The following is a 26,526-nucleotide window of genomic DNA, read 5'->3' as shown; positions in this document are numbered from 1 at the left end:
CCTGTGCCCCGGAACGGGAGAGGCCCCGGCAGAGGGGGGCCCCCATACCCAAAAAAAAAAAAAAAAAAAAAAAAATTTCAACTTACATAAAATAGAAATTTTGAATAAAATTTTTATACAGGATTTAAATGTTTTAAGTTTTACATAAAGGTACAGTTTTCTTCCTCCTGGCTTGTTTTCTCTCATAAGAGTAGATTTGGCCACACTGGGACCCACTTCCTACATGTCCGTGATTAGTTGGATCCAAGTGGTAGCCACCCTGTTTGGTGGGGCCTGTACATTCCATTCTGACAGTCCTACACCTGGCCTGTTTCACTTACAGGCATCAGAGACTGACCCGTGTTGTAGATTTTGAACGCTAAGCAAAGTCTATCTGCTGGAATACATTTTCATTCCAGTACCACTCATTCAAATAATAGAGTTTCTGTCTTCTTTAAAGCCTTCATCTTGGAGCGTCCATTCTGTCTAATCCTAAGGATTAAAATTCTTCTCTGATGATTATTATGTATGATTTTTATGTCTTATAAGTAAAGCAGTGCTGTAAATTGGTGAAACTTTAACATTTGAGTAATAACTAATTGAGACATTTGGATATGGTTGAGCTACTCTCTCTATTTGCATTCTTTTCAAATACTTCTGGATGCAATAAGTGGTACATATGACGATTTACTTTTATGCTCTTGAGCTGTCATCACTGTACTGTACATGTTTGGACTACACTGTCTGCTGCAGTGTTGAAGGCATGAAGAGAAACTTAATTTAGAATGAGGGTTGTGTTAATGCTTCGCTATTAGGAGATGCTCAGGGTACTTGGAAACAGCTTTTTTTTCACTTGAAATAGAAAATTAATCATATTTTGAATGTACCTCCTGTAACAGATGAAAACCCCAATAATCCCAATTTCTTCCATTGATAGGTCTTGTGGATATTATGGTAAAATTTTGAACAGTTAGAACCTGCTAACAGTTAGAACCTGCCCCGTTAAAAATGGAAGATCTTGGCAAAACAAGCTCTTACTAAGCAGTTAGTAATAAGCCCCAGTAACCCCTGAATAAAACATGCTTCCAACCCAAATTTCTACAAACTTCCAAAGCCAGGTCAGACAGGAAGGACCCGGTCTTTAAGGTGATAACCTCTTAAGTACAACAAGTTCCTGAATCTAGCAATTTATGTTTTTGTTCAGTAGGCCATACTTGGGGCAAAAAAGAAATAAATACAATCTATAAGTTTTTCACCATCAAAGATGACAAAAATTCATTTCTTCTTAACCTCAGTTAATCAGTATTAGAGCTAATCAGGGATTTATTACAGTGAGTAGTAATGATTAACTGGGAAGGAAGCCTTGATTCTTTGGCTTTGAGATTGTAGCTCTTAGAAAAACTGAGTTTACTTAGGAGTACAGTTTTGATGAAACATAGCGGCTCATTTTTTAAAACGAAATATTTATTAAACAAATGCTATTGAGTGCCTATTATATTCAGGTACTTTCCTGGAAACATAATAGTGGACAAAAAAGCTAAGAATCTTTGTACTCCTGGCCTGACACACTAGTGGGGAAAGTTATAACCAAGATAAATAAGGCATATAGTATGTTTGTGATAAGTGCTAAAAAGAAACGTGAAGCTGGCAAGGATTTTAGGAAGTACGAGGGTTCCGATGTTTGGCAGGTCTCACTGAGAAAGTGACGTTTGAGTAAAGCCTTGGAAGATTTATGGGAGCGAGGCAAGAACGTCCCAGCATGGAGAACAGCAAGAGCAGAGGCCTTCAGTCAGGAGTGAGTGTTCCGGGTGTGACGGAGGGACAGTGAGAGGGCTGGTCTTAGTGGGACAGAGTAAGCCATGGGGGACCAGACCATGTGGGTTCTTAGCGGTCACTGTCGGGATCTGGGCTCTTCCAAAGCCACTGGAGGGTAGTGAGCAGAGGAGTGACAGTGTCTGGCTCACATTTTAAGAGGCGACTCCAGCTGCTGAAAGGGAGGCAGAGTGGATGGCCGTTGCCACCCGTGAGTGACGATAATGAGTTGGACTAGAACGTTAGCTGGGCAGGTGGTGAGAGCCAGTTGGCTTCTGTGTCCATTTTAAGAGAGAGCCGACAGGAGCTGCCGATGGATTGGACAGAGGCACGGGGGAAAGAGAGAAGGCAGCAATGAGAATGGAGTTGCCATTTACCAGCGGGGGGGAAAAAGGTGAGGAGGGAGGAAGCAGGCTTGAGGGGAAGTAGAAAGAGCTCCGTTCTGAATGTGTTCATTTGGAGATGCCTGTTAGGCATTGAATGGAGATGGTCAGCAGGTGGTTGGATGTATGTGTCAGGAGAGAGGACTAAGTTGAAGATGCATATTTGGGAATCTCAGCATGTAAATGCTTTTTTAAAATTACAAGGCCAGATGCGATCACCAAGAGAGGGGCCACCGCCAGGGGAAAAGATTTCTGAGGAATTGCTGTGTTGATAAGTCAGAGAGGTGAAGAACCCAGCAAAGGAGACGGAGAAGCGGCCGTAGAGGCTGGTGGAGAACCAGGGGAGGGTGGGGTCTTAGAAACCAAGGAGAGAAAGTATTTCAAGGCCAAGAGAGTAATCAGCTTTATCAGATCCTGTACTCTGGGCCCATGAAGTTAGGTCTGAGGACAGACCACTGGCTTTAGCATTCAGAAGTCATTGCTTACCTTGTTAAGAGCCGTTTCAGTGCAGCGGTCAAGGCAGTAACCTGAGTGGAGAGGGTTTAGAGAGAATGGAAGGAAAGAAGCTGCGGAAACAAGAATAGACAAGTCTTTTAAAGAACGTTGCTGTAAATGGAAGCAAAGAAATGAAGTGGCAGCTGGAGAAGGAGGAAGTTCTGGAGAGTTATTATTCTTTCCTCTTTCTCCAGTGGAACCAGATGCTTCACTTTATGTCCAGAACACTGCACAGATAATTTTCTACAAAATGAGTTGAGGAAAAGTGGCCCAACTCTTGAGTCCTGGGGTGCCCCAACATTTAGTGGCTGGGGAGGTGGGGAACTGAGGTCTCAGTATTAGAGTAAAAGAGAAGGGAGATTTCATCACACTCTTTATAGGAGTTTGGGTGCAGCTGGAATTGAAGGACGGCATCCGTTGACATTTGGGATGAGCTGGCTTACAGAGTCCGCAGGTTCCTTTATTGAAGAGTGTCTGAACTTCACGTGCTCACGTGCCTGTCTGGCTCTAAGAAAAGTGGGCTGGGGCTGACATTTGACCAGGCTCCTTTTTTTCAGAGAGCCTCTCCCAGGACCAGCAGAAGCCAGCCTGGGAAGCTTTGCCCTCTCTCGTCTCAACACCTTAAAGTTCTTTGGTGTCGCATGGGTCAGATCAATAAGAAGTCAGGAAGCAGATGGTTTCGACGAGGAGAACTTTCTTCAAAGAGTTTGTTGGCGGTTTTTATTTTTACCCCTCCCAAATTCCTCACTGACAGATCAACTGAAATTCTCAGGAAATAGTCCATTACACAAATAGTAGTTTCACTCTTTATGGTAGTTTCAACATTAGCCTTTCATTTCTTTTCAAATACAAGATGCTCTTTTCAAGCTATAGTAAAATCCATGTTATCTGGCAGCTTACCAACCAAAAGACTGTTACTGACATTTTGGGTTTTCACTCAGTACAAATCATCTGGATGCTGAGGCTTCGCCACCAGGTTCTCCAAGAAGGGGCCACCTGGTTGTCTTTACCAAGGAAATGGCAGCCCAGGGCTTACCATTATAGGAGTGAAGGTAAACCCCCAGCCTCCATGCTGCACATGGGCCTGCAGGGCTCGGCTAGATCTCCTCCTCTTAGCTTCGCACCTCCTGCTCCCATTAGTCCCTCAGAAAGAAATATCTGAAATATGAAGTTCCTTATATAAGATGGCACAGCTACCAAGAGGTGGAGCCAAGATTCAAGCCAGACAGTCCGAACTCCAGAACCAAAGCTTCTAACCACGTAGTTGTCAGGAGAGGCCTAAGCTGGAGATGTTTATTTGGGAGTCTCAGCATATAAATGTTTTTTATAAAACTACAGGACTGGATGAGGTCACCAAGGAGTGACCACAGATGGGAGAAGAGAGGCCTGAGTGCCAGGTAACTCCCATGCATTTAGGGTGGGGATATGGGGTGGGGGGACATGCAAAGGGGACTGGGAAATTGTGGCCATAGAGGTGGAGGAGAAACAGGTGACGGTGGGGTCCTGGAAACCAAGGAAAGGAGGCGTTTCAAGGAGAAGATGGTGGTCATCTTGAAGCAACTGCTGGGTCCTTTGTGGACAGTACAGCTATTTTGTTCATTCTTTTTTTTGGCAGTGCTCAGGAGTGGCGTGGGGACACAGTCATGCCTCCCAGAACGGGTCCTGAACAGTTAGAAAGGACATAGATTAATTTCTCAATAGATTAGATTGCTGCATTAAACACTCACTAAATCACTCTGCTGCATAATTAAGAAAATACAGAAAAATGACAGGGAGAAAAAAAGAAAATGTAATCCTGGCCCTGAATGAATCCTTCTGGAATGCAGTGAACTGCCCCACATTAACCACTGTTAACATTTTGATATAGTTCCTTCGGCTTCTGCAATTGTGATTTTTTTTTTTTTTTTTTTTTACACAATTGAGATTGTTTGGACTACATGGAATGGCATATTCTGCTTTATTCTTTTTTAAAATCAATTTTTAATAGAGAAAATAGTCATGTACCTCTTTGAACATTTGAGAAAAAGGGTAAAGAAAATTTTAGAAATCAGAGTAGACTATAAAAGGTCTCCACAGTCTCAGAATGCACCATAAACGTGATTGTATCAGAGGTGTGTTTCCGTGTTGTCTGTATGACACGTCTACTGTCCCTCTCACTGCCTGCCTCCCTCTGTATCCAAAAGGTAGCCTAGGGACAGGCTTTGTTCCTGCAGAGATGGGGGTGCAAATCCTAGGGGTGAGAGTGGGGTGAAAATCCAGCCTCCTGGCCTCCACCCTCAGATACTCTGATGTACTGGGTCTCAGTAAATGGTCCTAACGCCACTATCTAAAAGCTCCACTCTTAAGTTAGGCCGGGTCTAAAGAGAAGGTGATACAAGTCCTAGGACCAATTGGGATTTCAATTACTTCTTGGGGCTGTTTTAAAAAGATCTATAACCTGAATTCTAGGAAAATTTACACGTGAGGTTTTTGAAAAAAATATATGTAAACAGCATTTGGAGGGCCATTCTAATGCAAAACTATAAAGAATGTTAGAATCAGAAAGAACCCCCAATATAATTGAGTCGAATTTTTCATTTTTACCTACGAAGATGCTGAAGCCCAGAGATATAGTGACCCCCAGTTCAGAGACTCTCCAGTCCGTCCGCAGCAGAGTTAAGGCTCAAACCCAGTTCTCTGAATCCCAGAATCATCCTGAAATTTTTTGGTAAAATGTGTGGCAGTAGCTTTTCCGAGCAAGCCCTATTTCACCCTGAAAAATAAAGTTGTGTCTCCTAACAGATTTAGAATTTGATTTAGAATCCTTCACGCTAAGGCTTTGTGGGAGTAAAGAGAGCCCTAAATTTGGAGTCCAAAGGCTTTCATTCAAGTCTCAGTTTTTCTACTTCCTCTGGGACCATAAGCAAACCACATAACCATTCTGAGCCTCCCCTTTTTTCCACCTGAAAAATAGGTATAGTATACCTCTGTCTACCTGAGAGGGTATTTTGAAGCAATCTCATCGATGCAAAGGCACTATGGAAACTAAAGCATTATGCAAATCCAGGGGCTTCGTATTTTTATTAAGATTTTACAAGGAGCTAGTTTCACAAGGAACTGGCTTCCGCATCCTACAGAGACCTAATTGCCTTCAGAGTGAGATCCATGTGTGTTTCATTCTTCTGTCCCCTCATAATAAGTGCAGAATAAGTATTTCTAAATAGTGGAGAGCTTTTATCACCTTTAGCAGAATGGAATATCCATGATAATTCTTCATGTGAGTGGTGATATAATAGGTGCTGTGGGCTTGCCCTGTTTATGTGGATGCCTTCACGGGGCTTTTAAGATAAAAGTAAGGGGCAGCGTTGTCTGATGTTGCCTCTGAAGTGTGGTGTCGTTGCATGGTAAAAGAAGTAACAAAAGTTGCCGAGAGACTGGAACAAAATGCGACCGCATTTTCGTCTTATTTTAAGGCTCCTTGGACATGATATTTCTATGTGAGAACAGTAGAACTTTCCCTTTATGTAGCCTTGTTTCAGGACTAACAACGAAATCTGCCATAATGCTGTCTTTGTGCTTTGTCCACATTTGCCAATGGTCTTTTATGGCATCCTTGTTCTAAATGTGGAAGATGAGGTAGGGGCGACATGGAGTAAAATGACTAACATATGGCATTAATTTTTCAATCTGTTGATATTTCTGATTTGTTGGGTTGAACTTGGGAATTACATCTTCACGTTGCTCTGGCCCATTTATTACTTTCAGTTTAAGACAATGATGGGATGGAAGTAAAACGCTTGTTTTTAGACTCATTCACAATGTATGCAAAAGCTAAAGGAAGTCAGTGTCAGAGAAGGTTAAACTTTGCGAGGCTCCTCTAGAGACAGTCTAACCCAGAGTCCTTGTTTTACAGCTCTGAGATTTTCACTGATTTGCCTGATATCACACAGGCTAAGGAAGTGAGCACCCAGATCTTTTGACCTGTAGTTAAATGAGGTTTTATTCTGTAAAATATACACATTATTCTGGATTATATTAAGCAGGTTCATGTGAAACCGTCAACTAGTTGAGTACATCTGCTTTCAGGATGAAGTCTGAAGACCAAACTCTATTTTTAGAGCAGTAAACTACATTCCAGGCTTTAATGCTGCACACAAAGAATGCTCAGAATATTCTTATTCACAAGTTGTGTCTCCTTGAAAGACAGCTCTTGAAAGCAGTGGGGAGGGAACTTCTGGGAAAAGGATGGGAGTTGGGGATAGTGTCTCTGGACTCAAGTCATTAAGGAAAAAAAAAGCCCATAGTAGACACAAAGCAATAAAAAACAACCAGACACACTTCCTCAGCACTTCTCTCTGGAATTGGTCATTTAAGGTCTATCACGTTTGTGCCAGTAAAAGAAAGCAGAGAGTGACTGTTGTCACATCAGGTAAGAATTCACTGTGTAAGAGCACAAGGTGTGCTCAGCCAACATGCCACCTCCAGCCCCCACTCTACACACCCCGAGTAGCACAGTGGTGATGCAGAAGACAAGCTGAGCCTGCAGCTAAATGGATCTGTATTCTACAAAATATACACCTCATTCTGGCTTACCTAGGACTCAACAATTTGAAAAATAAGGCAGAATTAACAAGAGAAGGGAAAATGGTAGGGAAAGGAATATCTGTCTCTTCAGATATTCATGGTAAGTTGTAAGATTGAGTGTGAGACACTCTGGTCCCGCTCTCCAGGAGGGAAATTGCCCTGCAAACAAGGTAGCCCTCCTGCTTTCCATATTCCTCTGAGCGCTGAATTCTGCAGTTTCATTCATGCGGCAGGACGCAGCAGACCTGCCAGGCACGCAGCCCACACCCGACGGCTGACGAGTTGCTGCTGCCCCCGACCATCTCTCTCTGAGAGAGGATAATGTGCATGTAGTTGTTGAGATGAATGAACAGATAATGTCACATCATATTATTTCTACATTTTGTGTCTGTCTTGGGAAATACCTAGACTTTTATTTTCAGAGTTTTAAGGTTCACAATTTCAATATCACTTTGAGCTTTTAATTTATACAAATCTCTTCAAAAATGTATAACAGACTTACAAGCTGTAATCAAAAACTACAAAACATAAAACTAAGAACTATAAAATGTCTAATTTGCCATTTGCTCTCTTTCATTTCCCAAATCCTCATTAAATAAAACAAAATCCTCTATTGGCTTAGCAAATATTCAGAGCCCCTGCCATGGGCCAGGCTACCTTTTAGGTAATGAGGGAACAGCAATGAACAGATAAAACTCCTCGCCCTCGTGGAGCTTTTGTCCCAGTGGAGGAGACAGGCAATGAATGGGATCAAGGAGCAAAATGGATGGCTGGTTAGATATGGTAAGGAAATAGGAAACGTTGAGGCAGAGAGGGTGGTAGTAGTGAAATTCAGGTGAGTGGCCAGTGTTAACCTCCCCCAAAAGGCGGCTTTTGAGTAAAGATCTGGCAGAACTGAGCAAGTGAGCCCCCTGGGCGTTGGATGGAAGAGCTTTCTGGGCAGTGAGAACAGCACATGTAATGGCCTTGAGGCGGGAATGTGCTGCGTGGTTGAGGAACAGCGAGGAGGCCAAGTGGAGACGGAGAGGAATGAGCCAAAGGAAGGGCCGGAGGATTTCAGCCAGAGAACGAATGCAGCCCACAGCATATGGGGCATTGTCGGGTTTTACTCTGTATATGTTAAGGACTGAATTCTGTCCTCACCAAATTCTTATCTTAAAGCCCTAACCCCCACTGTGATCATATTTGGAGATGGGGCCTTTACAGAGGTGATTATGGTCAAATGAGGTCATAAGGACAGGGCCCTAATCCAATAGGACGTCTTTATAAGAAGAAATGCCAGGGATTTGCACACACAGAGAACACGCCATGTGACGCCACTGGGGGAAGACAGCCATCTGTGAGCCACACAGAGAGGCCTCAGAAGAAACCAGACCTACTGATGCCTTGATCTTGGACTTCCAGCCTCCAGAACTGTGGGAAAATAATTTTGTTATGGAGACCCTAGCAGGCTAATACGCTGTGCTAACCCTCAGTTATCTTTGAGAAGAGAACTTTCTGCTAAAGAGTAAAACTGATCTTGAGCAAACTTTAGTTTAACTGACAACGACACTCATTTTGTGTCAGCCCAAAAGGAGCTACTCATCCTGCAGGTACTATATTTGACTTGAAACAGGTGAGCCTACAAATCAGTCATCCGAAACACAGCTAGCAAGTCAGTCCAGCCAGTTTTTTTCATAGTGGCAGTTTAAAAGCAGCTCTCACAATTCTTTTATTTTTGTCTTTTAAACATAGAAGAGTTCGCCTTTGGCTGGTGTGAATGAAGAAGATGCTGTACCGCCTTCTTCCATCCCTATTTTTTCCCCAAACTGTGCTCCCTCTTTAATCTCTTACCATCTTCCTTCAAACAAAACTGCCTTCTTAACATCACAAAAAATGACGAGGCGAAAGCATTTGGCTGCTTTTGGAGGTTTATTATTCTGAACCCTGAAAAGGAAGAAAATGAATCAAGTGTTTATCCTTCCTTTCTTCTTCTTTCTTTTGCCCTACCCAGGTACGTGGAGAGTTTCTTGCCTTTTGGGAGGTCTGAGGTCTTCTGCCAGCGTTCAGTGGGTGTTCTGTAGGAGCAGTTCCACGTGTAGATGTATTTCTGATGTATCTGTGGGGAAGAAGGTGATCTCCGTGTTTTAACTCTTCCACCATCTTCCCAGCTTTCATGTTAGAGAATATAATATTCCCTTCCTTTCTTATATGCACTTTATTGTGGAATACCAAAAAGTTGAGAAAGTTCTTTATAGAAGAATTCCAGCTATTAATGTATTGACAGTGATAGAATTAGGAAACCACCCGTTGGTAACTCTTGAAATAATGGGGTCTAGGCAACGATTATCAGTGGCTGCTAAAACTGTTGCAGAAGCTTACTGCGAGGTTGACAGGCAAGGAGACAGGAAACACAGCTTAAATTTGTCTCTCCATCTGGGGTTCAGTCAAAGTTTTATGAGTTAGGGGAGGAGGGTTGGTGTGCAGAAGCACTGGTGGGGCAGGTTTTTTATTTTTATTTATCTTTTCACATCTTTATTGGAGTATAATTGTTTCACAATGGTGTGTTAGTTTCTGCTGTATAACAAAGTGAATTAGCTATGTGTATACATATATCCCCATATCCCCTCCCTCTTGTGTCTCCCTCCCATCCTCCCTATCCCACCACTCTAGGTCATCACAAAGCATCGAGTTGGTCTCCCTGTGCTATGCAGCAGCCTCCCACTAGCCATCCATTTTACATTTGGTAGTTATGTCAATGCTACTCTCACTTCGTCCCAGCTTCCCCTTCCGGTGGGGCAGGTTTTGATTGGAGGGCTTTGGAGCTTGGCCATTTATGGTAAGGTGTGGTAGATGGGCTTCAGCACCGGACCTTCCTGGACAGCAGACCCTTCACTTCTGAAAGGGCTCTGGAGTTCAGGTTCAGGTCAGGCCCTGGTCCTTTGGAGGGGGTGGGGGGAACAGCTTTGGTTCCAGGTTGTTTGAGGTCCAAATCTCTTCTGCATGTTTCTGCTGCATGACTTGAGGTTTTGTTCTGTTGTCTCTGAAAAACAACTCAGTATCTTGTTAGAAACAGGATAGGCCCAGTCTGGGACTGGTTCTATGGTTACAAAACCATTAGGCAAAGGTTGATGGGAGTATCGGGCTGCCACCATCTGAACCCAATGGACCAATAATAGTAACCGCACTGAAAGGTGATCACAGATGTTAGGGCCATCTGAGCACACACCATAGGCAGAACACAGCCCCACCAGTGGCAAATTATTGCCGAAAATGCCCTTCTAAAGAAGGTAACTGCGACTTTACTCTGGTGAGGGAATGCAAGGGTTGCTAGATTTTTCAAGAGTATCTAGAAATCAAGATGCTTGTATGCAATTTCCCCATTTTAAAATATTTTCTATTAATATTTTTAGAAGTTGGAAACACTGTGTGGCTCAAACCAAGCAAACTTGTCAGCTCTCCCTTACTCAGGCCCAACACTGCCCTCCAGTCCTATTTGCCGTCCAGTGCCATGGCCTCCGGAGAGCCTGCCCCACCTCCTTGATCCACATCCATGCTCTCTCTCTCGACTTCATTAGCATTTGCGGTTGGGTATCTGTGATACTGTGATTTAGCATAAGAAGTACATATTTGTTCTTCCTCCAGGGTTCCTGACTCACAGCTCCCCAAACCCTTGGAATTTCCCAAGTGATAATAGCAATAGGAGCATCTTTTGTTATAATATTTGATCTCTAGTCCTCAGTTTCTGAAATCATTTCAGAGCCGTAAAGGTGAAATGGGTATCTTGTTACTCATAGCAAGCCCCTTTCAAGCACACCTGGGTTTATTTTAATGAGGTGACTTTTGGAAAACCCCAAGGTAACCTAAGCTTGGGGTCTGGTTACCAGGGGAACCAACCATGTGACTAGAGGGTTGGAAATTTCAGCCCCACCCCCTGACCTATGGCGAGGGGAGAGGGACTAGAGACTGAGTTCAGTCACAAATCACCAGTAATGTAGTCAATCATACCTATGTAACAACGCCTCCATAAAAATCCCCTGAAACACAAGGTTGAGAGGGCTTCTGAGATGTTGAACGTGTGGAGTTTTGGGGAGTGGTGCCTTCAGAGAAGGCATGGAAGCTCCAAGCCTCTTCCTACCTTCCTTGCCTATGCATCTCTTCTCTATCTGGCTGTTTCTAAATTATATCCTTTTATAATAATGTAAACTGTTTTCCTGAATTTCGTGAGCTGCTCTAGCAAATTAATCAAACCTGAGGAGGGGGTGGTGGGAACCTCTCATTTATAGCCAATTTATAGCCATGGGCCAGAAGTGCAGGTGACAACCTGAACTTGCGATTGGTATCTGGCATGGTGGGGAGACAGTCTTGTGGGACTGAGCTCTTAACCTGTGGGCTCTATCTCCTGGTAGATGGTGTCAGGACTGAGTTAAATTGTAGGACACCCAATCAGTACCTGCAGAGTTAATTGCTTGGTAGTGTTGGAAAACACACATTGGAGTGTTATACCCTCTTAGTGTATGGTCACGTGCCTTTGTTAATGGTTTTCTAATCATCTCATATGGCCTTACTTGTCTTCCCAACAACATGACATGTTCTTAGAAGGTAATTTGCCAGTATTCTACCCCTTTGGTTTTCTCTGTAGCACCCAGGCATGCTGAGGTGATTGTTTTTGAGCCATCGAAGATTAATGATACAGCAAGCAGGTATATACAAAGCCCTTAGTAGTTAGTAAATACTCAGCAATTGTTAATTATTGTATCAGTGAGAGCAGAACAGCAGCATCAAAAATATTGGCCTAAAAATGTCCATTTTCTTCAACCTTACCTTTTAGCGTGCAGCTTATTTTTCATTAAAATATCTCGTTCTATTTTTGAAGACTATCAAACATTTCAAATAGAATTACCCAATTCCAGGATATCAAATAATGTGTAATAGATATTGTGCTGCATAATGTTTTGTGCTATGGCTATGTGTTTGTTTGAATAATAAGAATCTAATGTGTTGACACGTGCTCTCATTGCATGCAGTATCTCTTGTAGTCCTTGTCAACCTGACGACAAATGCTCTTACAGTAAGTCCCCTACATACGAATGAGTTCTGTTCTGAGAGCGAGTTCGTAAAGTCCACCTTGTTCTTAAGTCCAACAAAGTTAGCCTAGGTACCCAGCTAACACAATCGGCTATATAGTACTGTACTGTAATAGGTTTATAATACTTTTCACACAAATAACATAAAAAAACACAAAAAATAAAGAAAACATTTTTAATCTTACAGTGCAGTACCCTGAAAAGTACAGTAGTACAGCACAACAGCTGGCATACAGGGGCTGGCATCCAGTGAACAGGCAAGAAGAGTTACTGACTGGAGGACGGAGAGGAGGTGGGAGATGGTAGAGCTGAAGGATCGTCAGCAACAGGAGACGGAGGGCAAGGTGCAATTTCACTCACGCCTGACATTAGTGCCACAGGTTCTGGTTCCTTGCTGGATTCAATTCTATCTACCCTCTTGAAAAAACGATCCAGTGATGTCTGGGTAGTAGCTCTTTTTTTCTCGTCATAGAAGACACAGAGGCACTGGATTGCATTCTGAACGGCTGCTGCAACCTTCTTGTACCATTCTACGTTCAGGTCCTGTGCCTCAAAAACTAACAGTGCCTCCTCAAATAAAGAAAATCCCCTTGCCATTTCCTGCATTGTGAATCTCTTTGGTTCGCCAGAAGCATTGCCACCAAACAACAGAGTTAGCCTATCCTTTGCTGCTTTATCGCCTGGCATCAGCTTTTCCTCCTTACTGATGTAACTTCGGTCTGGCATCCTCTTGCAGTACAGTCCTGTCTCATCCACATTAAAAACCTGCTCAGGTAGATACATGCCTTCATCAATAGTTTCTTGAAGCATTTCAGGAAATTCCCGGGCAGCTACCATATCTGCACTTGCTGCCTCGCCACTTACTTTTACGTTGTGAAGGTTGGCTCTAGCCTTAAACCGATGAAACCAGCCACGGTTGGCATTAAAAGATGCGCCCTCTGATTCTTCACCATGTTTCTTCTTCAAGTCTTCATAAAGCCTTTTAGCTTTCTCTTGAATCACCATTAAGCTGCGCGGGACTCAACACTGATGTGATCCTGCATCCACACACTGAGAAGTTTCTCCATCTCCTCCGTCACTTTTCCACACTTCTTCGATATTATTGTTGGCATCATCGGCACAGCAGACTTCACATGTTCCATGATCTTGTCCTCATTCTTCAGAATCGTGCCAATGGTTGAATGATTCATGTTATGAGAACGAGCGACGTCTACCATCTTTTTGCCTCGCTCCTCTCTCTCATTATTTTCACTTTTGTTTCCATTGTTATCGCTTGGTGCTTCTTAGCAGTACGAGCTACAACACCGCTGCTTTTACGCTTGCTTCTGGACATCCTGGGCTTGAAATAAAGATACTATACTACAGTACTCTATACAGTACTGTACAGTAAAGTACACAAGAACACAACCTCTTGTAGAGGATGCACGCATGTGACAGCGTACGCCAGACACATGAACTAACTTACGTAATTACATGCGAACACATGTTCGCATCTTTGAAAGTTCACAAGTTGAAGGTTCATATGTAGGGGACTTACTGTATAGCTATTTTAGAGGTGGGGTACTGAGAAGTTAAGTAACCAGCAGAGGTTACATAGCTAGTAAGTGCAGAGGCCCGGATGGAATCGTTGTTAAAGATAACTCCAGCTGCTGTAACAAGCAAACCCCAGAATATATGTGTATAGTTGTTCAAACACAATAAGAAGCATGTTTCTCATTCACATAAAATACAAATTGGGGTTTCTGATTGGCAGAAGACTCTCTTCCAAATTATGATTCAGGGTCCCAAGCTCCTTACATCACCTAGGTCTTAGGTCATCAGAGAAAGCACTTGGAGAATGGTTTGTAAGATTTTTCTGCCAGGCCTGGTAGTGGCACACATCACTTCAGTCCATCAGCCTGATTGCAGTCACATAGCCACATCTAACTGCAAAGAAGCCTGGGAAATGTAGTCCAGCATTGTGTCCAGGAAGAAGAGATGGCCCAGAATTCAAGGTGCTCTGATCGTGTAACCCATGCACATAGCCCTTATGATAAACTGCCTTTGTAGATTAACTTTAGAATTGGACACTATATGTTGTATGCTACATGCACTTTCTTAGCCACTGATCAATGAAAAAACTGTTGTTGTTTTTTTAAAGGCAGAAAACCAAACTCGCAGAATTATGAAACTAATGAATAAAATATTTCCAAGAGCTTTTTTTTTTTTTTTTGAGCTGTGTCTGTCTAGATTTTATGTTCCTGACCCCACCAAAGGAGGATAATAACTTGTTTAAGAGAATCTTCCCTTGACTGTTGTGGCAGATCTCAAGCAACTCTCCCGTGAGTGGAAAGATGGATTAATATATAACCACTAAATGAAGGCTTTGAGACTTTCAAAATTAAGTTGTGCACTTGTAGTTTTCCTGGAAACCACAAAAAGCAGTCACTAAGGTGGTCTCAAAAGATTTAAAGACACAGGTATGAAAGATAGGAAGTCTCAGCTACTACTTAGATTGTGATTAGGACATCAAGCAATTATATAATTTCTGTATTATTTTTTTCGTTCACTTTCTCATTTTGAAGTCTTCAGGCTAAATATGTTATTATGCAATGTATTTGGTTTTATAGAAAGATACAGCCCTAAGATTATTGGCTTTGTAATTTACAAGGTGATAGTTCTTCTAGGAGTGTTAACCTCAAGGATCTGTCTGGTCAACTCAGGGAATTAGCAAGAAAGCAGAGAATTCTAACTCCAAGGCCATTGGGTTCCACTGGTGTGGCACTGTTAGCATCTGCAGAATCTAAGGCTCTATCTCCATTCTAAAAGCATAATCACTTGGAAAGTGGGAAAATGGAGTCAGTCCATACTTTTCAAAAATCTATTTAAAAATAATCTTTACTATAACAAACTAGTGTGATTGAATTTTTAACCAAACTGACTGGTCACACGAGTTAAAACACCTGAGATTCTTTGTACATAAACATAGCCCTGAAGGGTATACTTCAGTCACTTCTCCACTCAGTGAGCATTTCCAGAGTGTGCCTTTGTCTCAGATACTTTGACAGGTGCAGGGAATACAGAGGTGAGTGTATGACAAACTCCTGCCTCCAGCTGGCTTCCAATTACAGAGACTCAAAAATTCAAAACAAACCAAACCCGGACAGTTAAGTCACAAGACGTGAAATGCTCATCTGGGAGCTGTAGGAGCTAGAAGGAGGGCTTCTAGATCGAGAGGAAGATCCAGTCAAGGAAGTCTTTCCCAGAGAAAGAACCGAAAAGGATATTAGGGACATGGAATCCTCGTTAGAGAGGTGTATGAGCGAGGCATTCGGAAGGAATGGAGGGAGAATACCCAAAATGCTGCTGCTCTGGCATCTACCATTTTCATGTGCTATTTCTCATTAGTTCCAAATTCCAATAAAAGTACACTGCTACTTAAATGGTTTTAAAGACACCTTGTTAAGGTCTTATGCTTGTAGGACACCCTAGAGTCTGCACAGTCCTTACACACCCAATATAAAATACTTTATTGCACTTTTAAATGCTGGCATACAAGTTCATCGTAGACAGTGGTGAACTGTCCACAGACATTTTTAGGCTCAAGGAATTCAAACCCACTTCTCCAAAAGAACTTTTAGAGATAAACACTCATATAAAATATTCTCTTCAACAGCCCCCACTGTTTATAATATGATTTGATGCTCCATTGAAATTTCCACAGAAAGCTTCAAATACATCTTGGCTCAAACTTTTTCAGGCAAAGGTTACTTATTTTCCGATGAGTCAGAAGACCATGTTGATTGATGAAACTGGTGAAGTGTTGACATACATTTGGACGGTTAACCATTCTATTCCCCTCAACACCAAAATCATGCCAGTGTGTTTTGTAATTGCAAAATCCCCCTTGACGAGATGATAATTTAGGGAAGCAGTAATCCTGAGAAGTTAATCTTAACAACTTGTTTGTCTGGTTGAGCATTTCTGTCTTATGTAAACAGCTCAATTTATACAAATCTCAATGTATTTTTGAAGTATTTTGCCCATGTACCATTAATAAATATCTTAAGACCTTTGTCATCTTTTCCAGTTCTTTTTTCTTTTCCTTCCTAACTCTCCTTGACACTTTGTGGTTTAGCTCAGTTTATTTAGATGCTTTTCTGTCGTAAACTTGGTGGGGGTAGGAGTGTTAGAGGTAAGTTTGGATTGGCCATCTGTGTTTCTGTAAATCTCAGAGGATTGCTATCAAGTCCCCTGGTCTGTGGGACAGCAGTTTCTTCATTCTAGTCCTGGGTCTTTTTCATGCTCAGCAGAAAAATCAGTTGCTTTAAGACTGACATCCCCCTGGTTAAGTTGCAGGCTGTCTGCTTGGACATATGGTCGCTCTTTGATCTTTTAACAATTAATTTATTCTCTGTTGCCTCTGGTGCCTGGACCACCAGGCCTGCCAGGAAGTCTCACTGGATTCTCTCTGAATCTCTGGGAAACGTGAGGATGGAGTTTCCTGTGAGCTTCACTTTTAGGGACAGATATCTTAAGTAACCTGATTGGAAATTTTCAACCTATTTGTGAACAGAACCTGGTGTTAATGTTTCTCCATTGGGGTCTGCATCATGGATTCACTCCTAGCTAACCCCTTCTCTTAATGCCATCTTATAGAATATAGTTCTGGACCGGAAGAAATGGTCATTTCTGCTTTCTTCTTCTTTTTTTTAAAAATTGTGCTAAAATATACATAACATAAATTTTACTATTTTAACCATTTTGGGTGTACTGTGCAGTGGCATTTAGTACATTCACATTGTTGTGCAACCATCACCACCGTCCATCTCCAGAACTTTTCACCTTCTCAAACTGAGACTGTGTGCCTATTAAGTAATGACTCCATAATTCTACCTACCCCCAACCCCTGGCAACCACCATTCTGCTTTCTGTCCTGTGAATTTGACTTCTAGGTCCCTCATATAAGTGGAATCATGCAATATTTGTCCTTTTGTGTCTGGCTTATTTCATTGACTTAGTATCTTCAAAGTTGATCCATGTTGTACCATGTGTCAGAATGTCATTTCTTTTTAAAGCTGAATAATATACCACTGTATGTATAGACCATGTTTTGTTTATTTATCTGTTGATGGACATTTGGGTTGCTTCTACTTTTTGGTTATTGTGAATAATGCTGCTATGAGCATTGTGTACAAATATATGAGTCCCTGCTTTTACTTGTTTTGGGTATATACCCTGAAGTGGAATTGTTTGATCGTATGACAATTCTGTGTTTAATTTTTTGAGGAACCACCATATTGTTTTCCACATTCTTGATCCCTGTCCTAGCCATGTGAGTGTTTCAAGGCTGAGGAGGGTGAGACGAGAGATGAGATAGACTAAGGGGCTTCTCCTCTCTCAGGGATTGCCTTTGTTTAGAACTTTTTTTTTTTTTTAATCGATGAATGATGCCTGAGGAAAAAATTCTTTGACCTCATGTTAATGAATCCCTGAAAGAATAAAAGGGCCCCATCAACACTGAGCCCTGGGAGTTGCGGATCTGAGCGTTTTGTGCCTGCTGTGACAAGGGCTGCTGGGTAGCAGAATCAAACAACACGTCCTCTTCAAACTTCTCCTGCTAGGTTAATAAGACATCACAAGAAATGAAAGATCCACAAGTGTGTCTTACTGTGGACTTCTCGGGTATAATATATCCGTACTTATAAGATGTCATAAGATGTACTAAACAGCCTTCAGATGCAATAACAAGGCCAGATTCTGGGATAGGGTGCCCAGAGGCGTGAGCCTGGTGACGAAACTCAGTGATACTCACCTCCCAGGAGGTGCCACATGGACTGCCTTGCCCAGCTCTCCACCCCAAAGTTGACAGGCCTCCCTCCTGGAGGTTACAGGTGGCTTCCTGCCTTGCGTACAGAAACACGAAGTACCCAGAGAACATTTTCTGTTCTCCAGAGCTTTCCAAATTGCTGACTTATGTCAGCTCCTCTAATAGGACTTGTGCAGTGAGACCCAAGAACAGTACCCACCGTCAAACTAAAATCAGGTAGCTTACCTGTTGCTCCATCTAAAGCATATGCTTGCTTTATTTTTGGTTGCGTGAGAGGATGTCAGACCCACCCCAGGCTTGGCCACCTCACCAGCTGCATCCAGCAAGTTCACTCTGGGACTTGAACTCCCTTGGGTTCAGTCCTCAGGAAAAGCTTGTGTGGAGAAGCAGAATCAGAGAGGATTACCTGAAGGATATACAGTCCCTCTGTTCTTCTTAGAAACTCCGACATTTATCTATCCCCGGATTAAGCCAGATCATCAAAAAAAGGAATTCCTGGCTGACGTGGTCCTGACCCCTTGTGGAAGAGCTTTTCCTGCTGGCCTCCTTTGAGTGATGCTGTAATGCTCAGCCCTACAAAGCTCCTTGTTGTACAACTGCTGTCTTCACTCATCCACTATACACGGTACCTGCTGTGGGTGAAGCCCTACAAGAGGAATGGCTCCTTGGACTCTGTGCCGGGAACGGTTTTCTCCTTTGAGTGGTTGGTTTGTGTGATCCCGTTATACCATGTGGACCCCTGCCTGGTCTTGGCCAGTGGGAAGCTCCGAGACAGGGCAGCAGTCTGCCTCCAGCACGGGGACAGAACTCAGGCTAGATTTTGTGTGTTAACTCATGCCTGTCTTTAACTCATTTTTGTAAGTTCTTCTTTTTCTTTTTTTTTTAATTGCCTCACTTACATGAGGTTGTTGAGTGATCTGATTTTTGTAAGCTATTTAAATCCTTTAAGGAGTAAATTGAGGGAATAAACATGAATCGGGTATTCTCAGTTGCTTTGAATGTTCAGAGGACAAAATGTATATCAACTGGTAGTTTTCAGGTAACTGGAATATGCTCAACACAGGTGGCCTTAAAACCACTCTTGTTCTGAGTGTGACTAAACTGTAAGCTCTGTGTTCCTGGGGGCCTGGGCTGTCCCGGTCTCTATCTCCAGCTACCAGGGTTGTGCTTGGCAGGTAGTAGGTACTCAGTTAATATCCCCTGAGATTTGGACAAACAGGATCTGTCTGCACCTGAGTTACCCGCCAGCACAGCCTGTAGATGCTCAGAAGCAAAGAGAAGCCAAGATTCTCTGGTGTTTTCTCCGCCTTTGTCGCACGTCAGGGGGACACAGCTGGCACCTCTAACAGTCTTCCGTCTCCTCCTCTGCAGACTCACATTTCCAGACTCCCTCCCGGTGCAGTAGCCGGACAGTCCGTGGCGATTGAAGGTGGGGTCTGCCGCCTGGAGAGCCCAGTGAGCTGAACCTTCAGGCTGAACACAGAGCATCTGAGCGGCATTTCAGAACCCGAGCTTCGCAGGGTTTTAACCGAAGTGGGATGTTTTATCTTCCTCGTTTTATAATTCCTGTCGCAGCCTCGTGCATCGCTCGCGACACTAGTGCTGCTGTAGTTAGCGCTTGGTGACACGCGCGTCTTGGGCAGATGAGCGGGACTGTGTGTGTGTGTATGTGTGTGCGTACGTGTGCGCGTGCCCGTGCGCACGCGCAGTGCGTATGCTTGCTTCTCCTTCGATGAAATAGAAACTCCTTATTGTGTAACCTCAGACCAGGAATGATTAAATCATCTTCCCAAAATGTGTGCTTTAACTGTTTACAAGTAAAACCTAAAGTTGCAGGAAACATTGTTGATTTCACAAAAAGGTACCAACTGTCTTTGATGTAACAAGTGTCGGAACTGCAGAGTAAATCTACTTGTTGAAATGACTGACAGTGGCCATGCTCCATTTGATAACAGTGCTAGTAACAAAGTGTTTTTATTTGTTAGCCAGTTTAAGTGGATCCTATGGTAACTTAAACTGTTGTTCTCATCCCTCATATGGGGCATTTTTCTTTAACAAAGAATGGTTTCAGTGAAACAATCTAGCAGAGAATTAAGGTCAGAACCTTTTTAAGTAATAGTCTTATTGATAAAGTTTGTACTTCTTTCCTCAAGCTTTTCTAAGCTTAAATACTGCATAGCTTCGAGCTGTGTGTACTATATTATGAAAGAATATGTAAAGAGAACATACAGTAATGCACAGTCCTTAATTTGTGTATAATTGAATGTTATTTACAATGTAACACTGTAAATAAGAAAGCAAAATTTATGGGAAAATTCAATATTATCTTTGTTTCTCGTTTAAATATATTTTTAAGATAAAGGCACAAAAATAAAAGAAACATATTACTGGGTATAGTGTGTGACTCCTCTTCTCAGACTAATAAATTATCTTTTGAATCGTAGATTGGAGAGCTGTTCTTTGTTTGTAAAAAGTTACTTCTTCTGGAAATCATACCTTTATGCCTCTTGCTGTGGTTCTCAGTATTCAAAATTCAGTTTCATCTCTATTTAATTAAGCTGGACACCAGCAAGATGAAAGATGAACTTAGTACATGATTGAATGGTCAATACAGAAGTCCCTAAAATTTTCATTGTAATTTGATAAAAAATAACCAAGGGAAGGAATAAGAACACTTTGCTTTGAGAAATGGTAGTGGCAGCTGAAAAGTCAATGGTTTCAGTTGATAAATTGCTTCTAAATGTTATATTTAGTGATTCTGGAGCCACATAAGAAAACCAAGACTTTCCTTTTGATTTTACATGTAAGAAGTAACTATTAAGAAGATACTAAAGATAGACTTGCTCAGGGGGAGGAGTTCCCTGCACCATATAATCATGGCTCTGGGCGGTAACTGATAAAGCCCCAGATGAAATTATACACTTGACATCGATGTATGGGCAAATTATAAAGGAAAGACAACCAAAATGGAGTGGGTGTAAATATGAATGCTTTGGGAGTTGCTGACTTATATTCCTCGTACAGGCAATTACATTTGTCTCGCTGTGTTCTCGTAGACAGGTTGGTGCCGTGGTATCTGTTTCTCATTCTTAATGAGGCTGAGAACTTAGTAAGAGATGGGCTGGCTGGTGGGGAGCCTTTGGCTTCAAAAGCTTTCAAAGACCTGTTACCTGTTGGCAGGGTTTTTTCAGGAACTGGATTGGATCACATAAAACTATCAGGACACTTTGGAGTCTGAAAATCATCTGACCTATTTCACCAGGAATGCCATTTCTTTCATCTCCTTTTGACTTTATTCTGTTCATATTTAAAAGTTTGGGCTTGTTAAACACCCCTTTTATGAAGAGATTTAAATGGTCAGTATAAAAGAACACAGCCCCTCCAAAAACAGTTTGTTAGGACTTTAGTCTCCAATTTCTAATTTTTTTTTTTTTAATTTAAGGAATCTTTACTCCAAATTTTCAATTTTTTTTTTTTAATTTAAGGAATATTATGAAACCAGGAGGAAAAAAAAGTCGAAGGGTCATGGAGGCAAGAAATCTTAATTGTAAGATCAGATGTTAAAGAAGAGATACTGGAACCAGAAGGTATTGACAGATATAAAATCAACTTCGTTTCACACAAAAGTAGGAAAGATAGAAACAGGTAAGAATGTAACCCATTCCCTAGTCAGGCCTATATCACCAAGACTCTGAAGCTGTGTTTGAAGGTACCCACTTTTAATGAGGATGATCCTAACTATAGGCCTGTATTCTATTTCATTTTAAGGGCTGAGCGTTGGATGTTTGGTTCTCTTGGGTACGGTTAAGCCTGGCCTGGATGCCTCAAGGCTGTCACTGTGATCCTGCTCTGAGTTTGGAAACAGGGGTGTCTTCCGCACTTGATGAGGAGGCAGAGGGTGTGTGCTCAACCCTAAGGAGTCCCTGTGCTGACTGACAGGTGTGGCAGCCTTGTCTGGGCTCTGTCCTCGCTTGTCACCTCTGCCACCTCTCCCTGCTTCCTGTGTGTCTGCCTGTGGTGGGCCCTTTCTCATCGTCTAAATGCCTCTTCTAAATGTGAACTTGAACGCAGATGCCAATGTCTGTTAGACCTGTGTACGAAGAACATATAAACAAGCCCCTGATGCTAGTCTGAGATGCTTGTCTGTGAGCAAAATGAATGAGTTTTAGTTTATAGACGTAAGGACATCTCTTTTTGGTTGCTCAAAAGCCTTTTGTGCCGAATTCTTCATCTTCTCCCATGTTTGAGAGTGGTGATGTTCATACCAGTTACCTGAAATAAGTAAGGTTACTCTGTTGTAACAGATGGAGGGTGTGAGGGAAGGAAGAAAGGAAGATTTAGAAAAGTACTGGAACTATTCTCATATCTTGAAATTATATTTCATTATTGTGAATTTTTAAAAATCTGGTCATGGTTATAAAAGCAATCCATGCTTATTACAACAACTTAGAAAATAAAGAAAAACAACAAAAAATTTAACTCATAACCCCACTTCCCTAGAGACAACAGTTATTAACACTTTAGCTTGTAACCTTTAGCGTCTATTCTTTTTTTTTCATTTTTGGCCAAGCCGCGAGGCTTGTGGGATTTTATTTCCCCGACCAGGGATCAAACTCATGCCCCCTGCAATGGAAGCGTGGAGTCTAAACCACTGGACCACCAGGGAAGTCCCTTAGCTTCTGTTCTTAAAGACTCTTCTCATATATAAATTTTCTGTGCTTTTAACACAAAAATGGGATTGTATTGAACCCCCAAGTGGGGTTATATAACCTTCAATTTTCACTTAATAATGTCATGGAAAGCTGTCCAAACCTATAGGGTTACACATACCTCATTTACTGCTTCCCCATACAATGCTGGTTTAGCTAATTCATATATGGATATGAATACATGTATTTTATCCTAAAACTTTTATAAACTGATCACAGTACTGACAGGACATTTTCAGCATCCATTCTCTGAGGCCACAGGTCCATGCAATGAGCACTGAGGTAAGGTCTTAGCCAACTCAGCAGGTGTCCTGAAACAGATCACTGTCATTGCCCATGGATCTTCTATTTCACAGAGCCCCAGACAACTTTTACAGGCTCACATCTGCACCTCTGTTCCTGAGGACTTTCTCTGGGACCGTGGAAAGCTGCTCTGTCCCTGCACGCAGCGGGCCAGAAGTCCAGGGAACCAGCACCCCCAGAAGCAGCTCTCAACAAGTGATGAACAGAAGTTGGTGTATAAATATACAAGGAGCTCCCTTGCTCCTTGGGTGGGGGTAATTCCGAGGCATGTGTTTCACACTGTTTTTTTTTTTTTTTTTTTTTTTTTTTTTTTGTGGTATGCGGGCCTCCCCCTGTTGTGGCCTCTCCCATCGCGGAGCACAGGCTCCGGAAGCGCAGGCTCAGCGGCCATGGCTCACGGGCCCAGGCGCTCCGCGGCACGTGGGATCCTCCCAGACCGGGGCGCGAACCCGGTTCCCCTGCATCGGCAGGCGGACGCGCAACCACTGCGCCACCAGGGAAGCCCTTCACACTGTTTTTGAGAGGTTGTAAGCTTCAGTTGCCCCCTGTGGTCACTGACTTATAAATACACCATGTATTGGCTTTTTTCCCTTCCCTGTACACTTCCGCAACCCCAACCTGTGTTTCCTGGAATCATCTCCCAGATGGACTACTTGCTCTCGACTCCTTGTCTTAGGGTTGCTGCTGAGGAACTTGAAACTCAGCTTCATTCTGTTCCATATGCTTTTGGTCAGGAAGCCTCGGAGGGCCTTTATACTCTCTCCTGCGGAGGGTAGACTCACTGGTCTGCTAGTGCACCTGCTGCCACCCCCCACCCCGGGGACTCTCCTCCTGCCTGGGCTCCTGATGAGCTATCTTCATCCATAACATCCGGGGGACATTCTCCAGGTGATAAGGCTGGTAGTACCACGAAGGTGGAAGTTTATGACTAAGTCAGTGCCGACAGTCATTAGACCCCTGGAGGCGGGAGAAAGCTTTTAAGGAGGTGGGAATGAACAGAAGCTGAGCAGCAGCAGGTCGTCATGGGTTGATGGACGCCTTAGGGGAAATGGCCTGGAATTGTGTTGATGGTAATTGGAAGAAACCATGGCCAAAGGTGTGTTATGACTTGAAGGGACCAAAGCAGTGTTGTCAGCGTCCCAGTGTTGTGAACACATCTACATGTTGACCAGGCTATAACAACCTCATATGACACCTGTTTCCAGGGTGCCATCTCTCAAGCCTGGATATCCTTAACATAATTTTATGATTAAATTTCTTTTTCACATTTCTTTTTTTTTTTTTAATTGAGGTATAGTTGATTTACAATGTTGTGTTAGTTTCAGGTGTACAGCACGGTGATTCAGGTACACATCTATTCTTTTCAGATTCTGTTCCCTTACAAGTTATTACAAAATATTGAGTATAGTTCCCTGTGCTATACAGTAGGTCCTTGTTGGTTATCTATTTTACATATAGTAGTGTGTATCTGTTCATCCCAAACTCCTAATTTATCCCTCACTTTCCTTTCCCCTTTGGTATATGATTAAATTTTTAAGCATTGCCTCCTAACATTTTTCTTAAAACAAAATGTTCATTAAGTCAAACCCATCAACTTTACTCTCACATAAACCCTGTAATTGCACAACATTGTGAATCCCTTTGTGCCGTGATGCCTCATCTCCTTGCCCTGCTTAGGGTTGCAGTGGTGGGTCACGGGGTGGAGGATCTACAGAGGGATGATGGATGGAAGCCACTCCTCCCTCCCAGGAACTGGCCCAAGAAAAGGTTGAACCCAGAAGATAAGCCTTTGTGTGTACAATGAATTTGACTTTAGCTGGTAAATGTGGGAAGGAGGTGTGGGTGGGTGAATGTCGTGGGCTACAGGTGGGAGTGAGTGAGCGGGAGGTTGGCAACTCACAAGCAATCCTTTTACATTAATATTTATTCTGGGAGAGTTAGAATTCTTAAGCAATATACTGCCTTTCCCCAACACTTCATTTGCGGAAAATTCACAAGGTATTAGCCCAGATGTGTATCATCAGAGACCCACAGGCTAACCAAATTGACCAGGCAGTTTTTCTTTTCCCACGCGCTGCTGTCTCTGAAGTGTACGGCCACAGGAAGGATTACATCGAAAACTGGCAAGGGCCTTCCTCCAAGGCTGCACACTCAGCTTCCAGAAGCCCATCAGCCAAGCCCAGGGTGGTTCTTCGTGACCAGTTGTGGAAAGCGGGAGGGAAAGCAAGCGCCGTGGTTTCTCCTTTACATGATAGAGTCCTTGAAGCCCTGAAACCACAGTGGCAAAGCCACAAAAACTGGGCGAGGGTTTCTCTACCTCAGACTGCCATGGGGGTTTCACTGATTGTCAACAGAGCTTCAGAAGCTGGAAAGAAAAGAATCTAAACAATTCCTTTACCCTCTGCTGTGGCTATTATCTTGAAGATCCAAAGAGCTGCTCCTAAAATGGCCTTTTCTGGCCTTGGAAAATCCAGCAGTGCTTCATTCCATTTAGGAGTAGTAAGATTTTAATCTTTCCACCCAAGATTTCCCCTCAAACCTGTTAACTACCTGCCTACTCCATCTAGCTAATGCTTACTCTATTCTTCTGGATACTCAGACCAAAATTCTTGGGTTCTTTTTTTCACATATCACAGAATAACAAACCGCCCCAAATCTGAGCAGCTTTGACAACAACTGTTTTATTTGCTCACAACTCTGTCAGTGAGACTTGGCTTCTCTGACTGGTTTTCCTGCTGCTCTCACTGGTAGTCACTGGTTTGCTGAACTTAGTTGGAGGGCGAACTGGGGGCTTCACCAACTGAGCTTCCTTCCCCCTTGTCACCTCAGGGCCTCTCCTTCTGCATGAGCCTCTCAACATGTTCCTTTCAACACATGCTGCATCCAGGTTCCCAGCAACACAAAAGCAGAAGCTTATTATTATTTTTTTTAAATATTGAGCCGTATGAGCTGTTTATATATTTCGGAGGTTGATCCCTTGTCCGATGATTCGTTTGCAAATATTTTCTCCCATTCTGAGGGTTGCCTTTTTGTCTTAAATTCCTCCAGCTCCATTTTTTTCCCTCAAGGCTGCTTTGTCTATTCGGGGTCTTTTGTGTCTACATACAAATTTTAAGATTTTTTTGTTCTAGTTCTGTGAAAAATGCCATTGGTCGTTTGATAGGGACTGCATTGAATCTGTAGATTGCTTTGGGTAGTATAGTCATTTTCACAATATTGATTCTTCCTATCCAAGAAAGGGTATATCTCTCCATCTGTTTATGTCATCTTTAATTTCTTTCATCAGTGTCTTATATTTTTCTGCATACAGGTCTTTCATCTCCTTAGGTAGGTTTATTCCTAGATATTTTATTCTTTTTGTTACAATGGTAAATGGGAGTATTTCCTTAATTTCTCTTTCAGATTTT

General features: G+C 42.6%; 1 protein-coding gene across 13 annotated transcripts in view; it reads left to right on the top strand.

Moving 5' to 3' along the window:
• TASP1 (taspase 1) overlaps positions 1 to 26,526 on the top strand; it is a 353,026-nt gene that overhangs the window by 224,231 nt on the left and 102,269 nt on the right. For 6 of the 13 annotated variants that reach the window (XM_055090627.1, XM_055090634.1, XM_055090633.1 and 3 more), the window contains one exon: positions 12,491 to 13,880. The exons of 2 other annotated variants lie outside the window; for them this stretch is intronic. In XM_055090627.1, the coding sequence (XP_054946602.1) occupies positions 12,491 to 12,604 (114 nt within the window). In that variant the 3' untranslated portion in view covers positions 12,605 to 13,880. Of the gene's footprint in view, positions 1 to 12,490; positions 13,881 to 19,478; positions 20,542 to 21,592; positions 21,832 to 26,526 lie in introns of those variants that run through there. 5 more of the 13 variants (XM_055090637.1, XM_055090629.1, XM_055090635.1 and 2 more) reach the window with 4 other exon arrangements.

Source organism: Physeter macrocephalus, chromosome 14, assembly GCF_002837175.3.
Source record: "Physeter macrocephalus isolate SW-GA chromosome 14, ASM283717v5, whole genome shotgun sequence".
NCBI lineage: Eukaryota > Metazoa > Chordata > Mammalia > Artiodactyla > Physeteridae > Physeter > Physeter macrocephalus.
The sequence above is the reverse complement of the archived record's forward strand: the minus strand, read 5'-3'. Positions and strand labels throughout refer to the sequence as shown.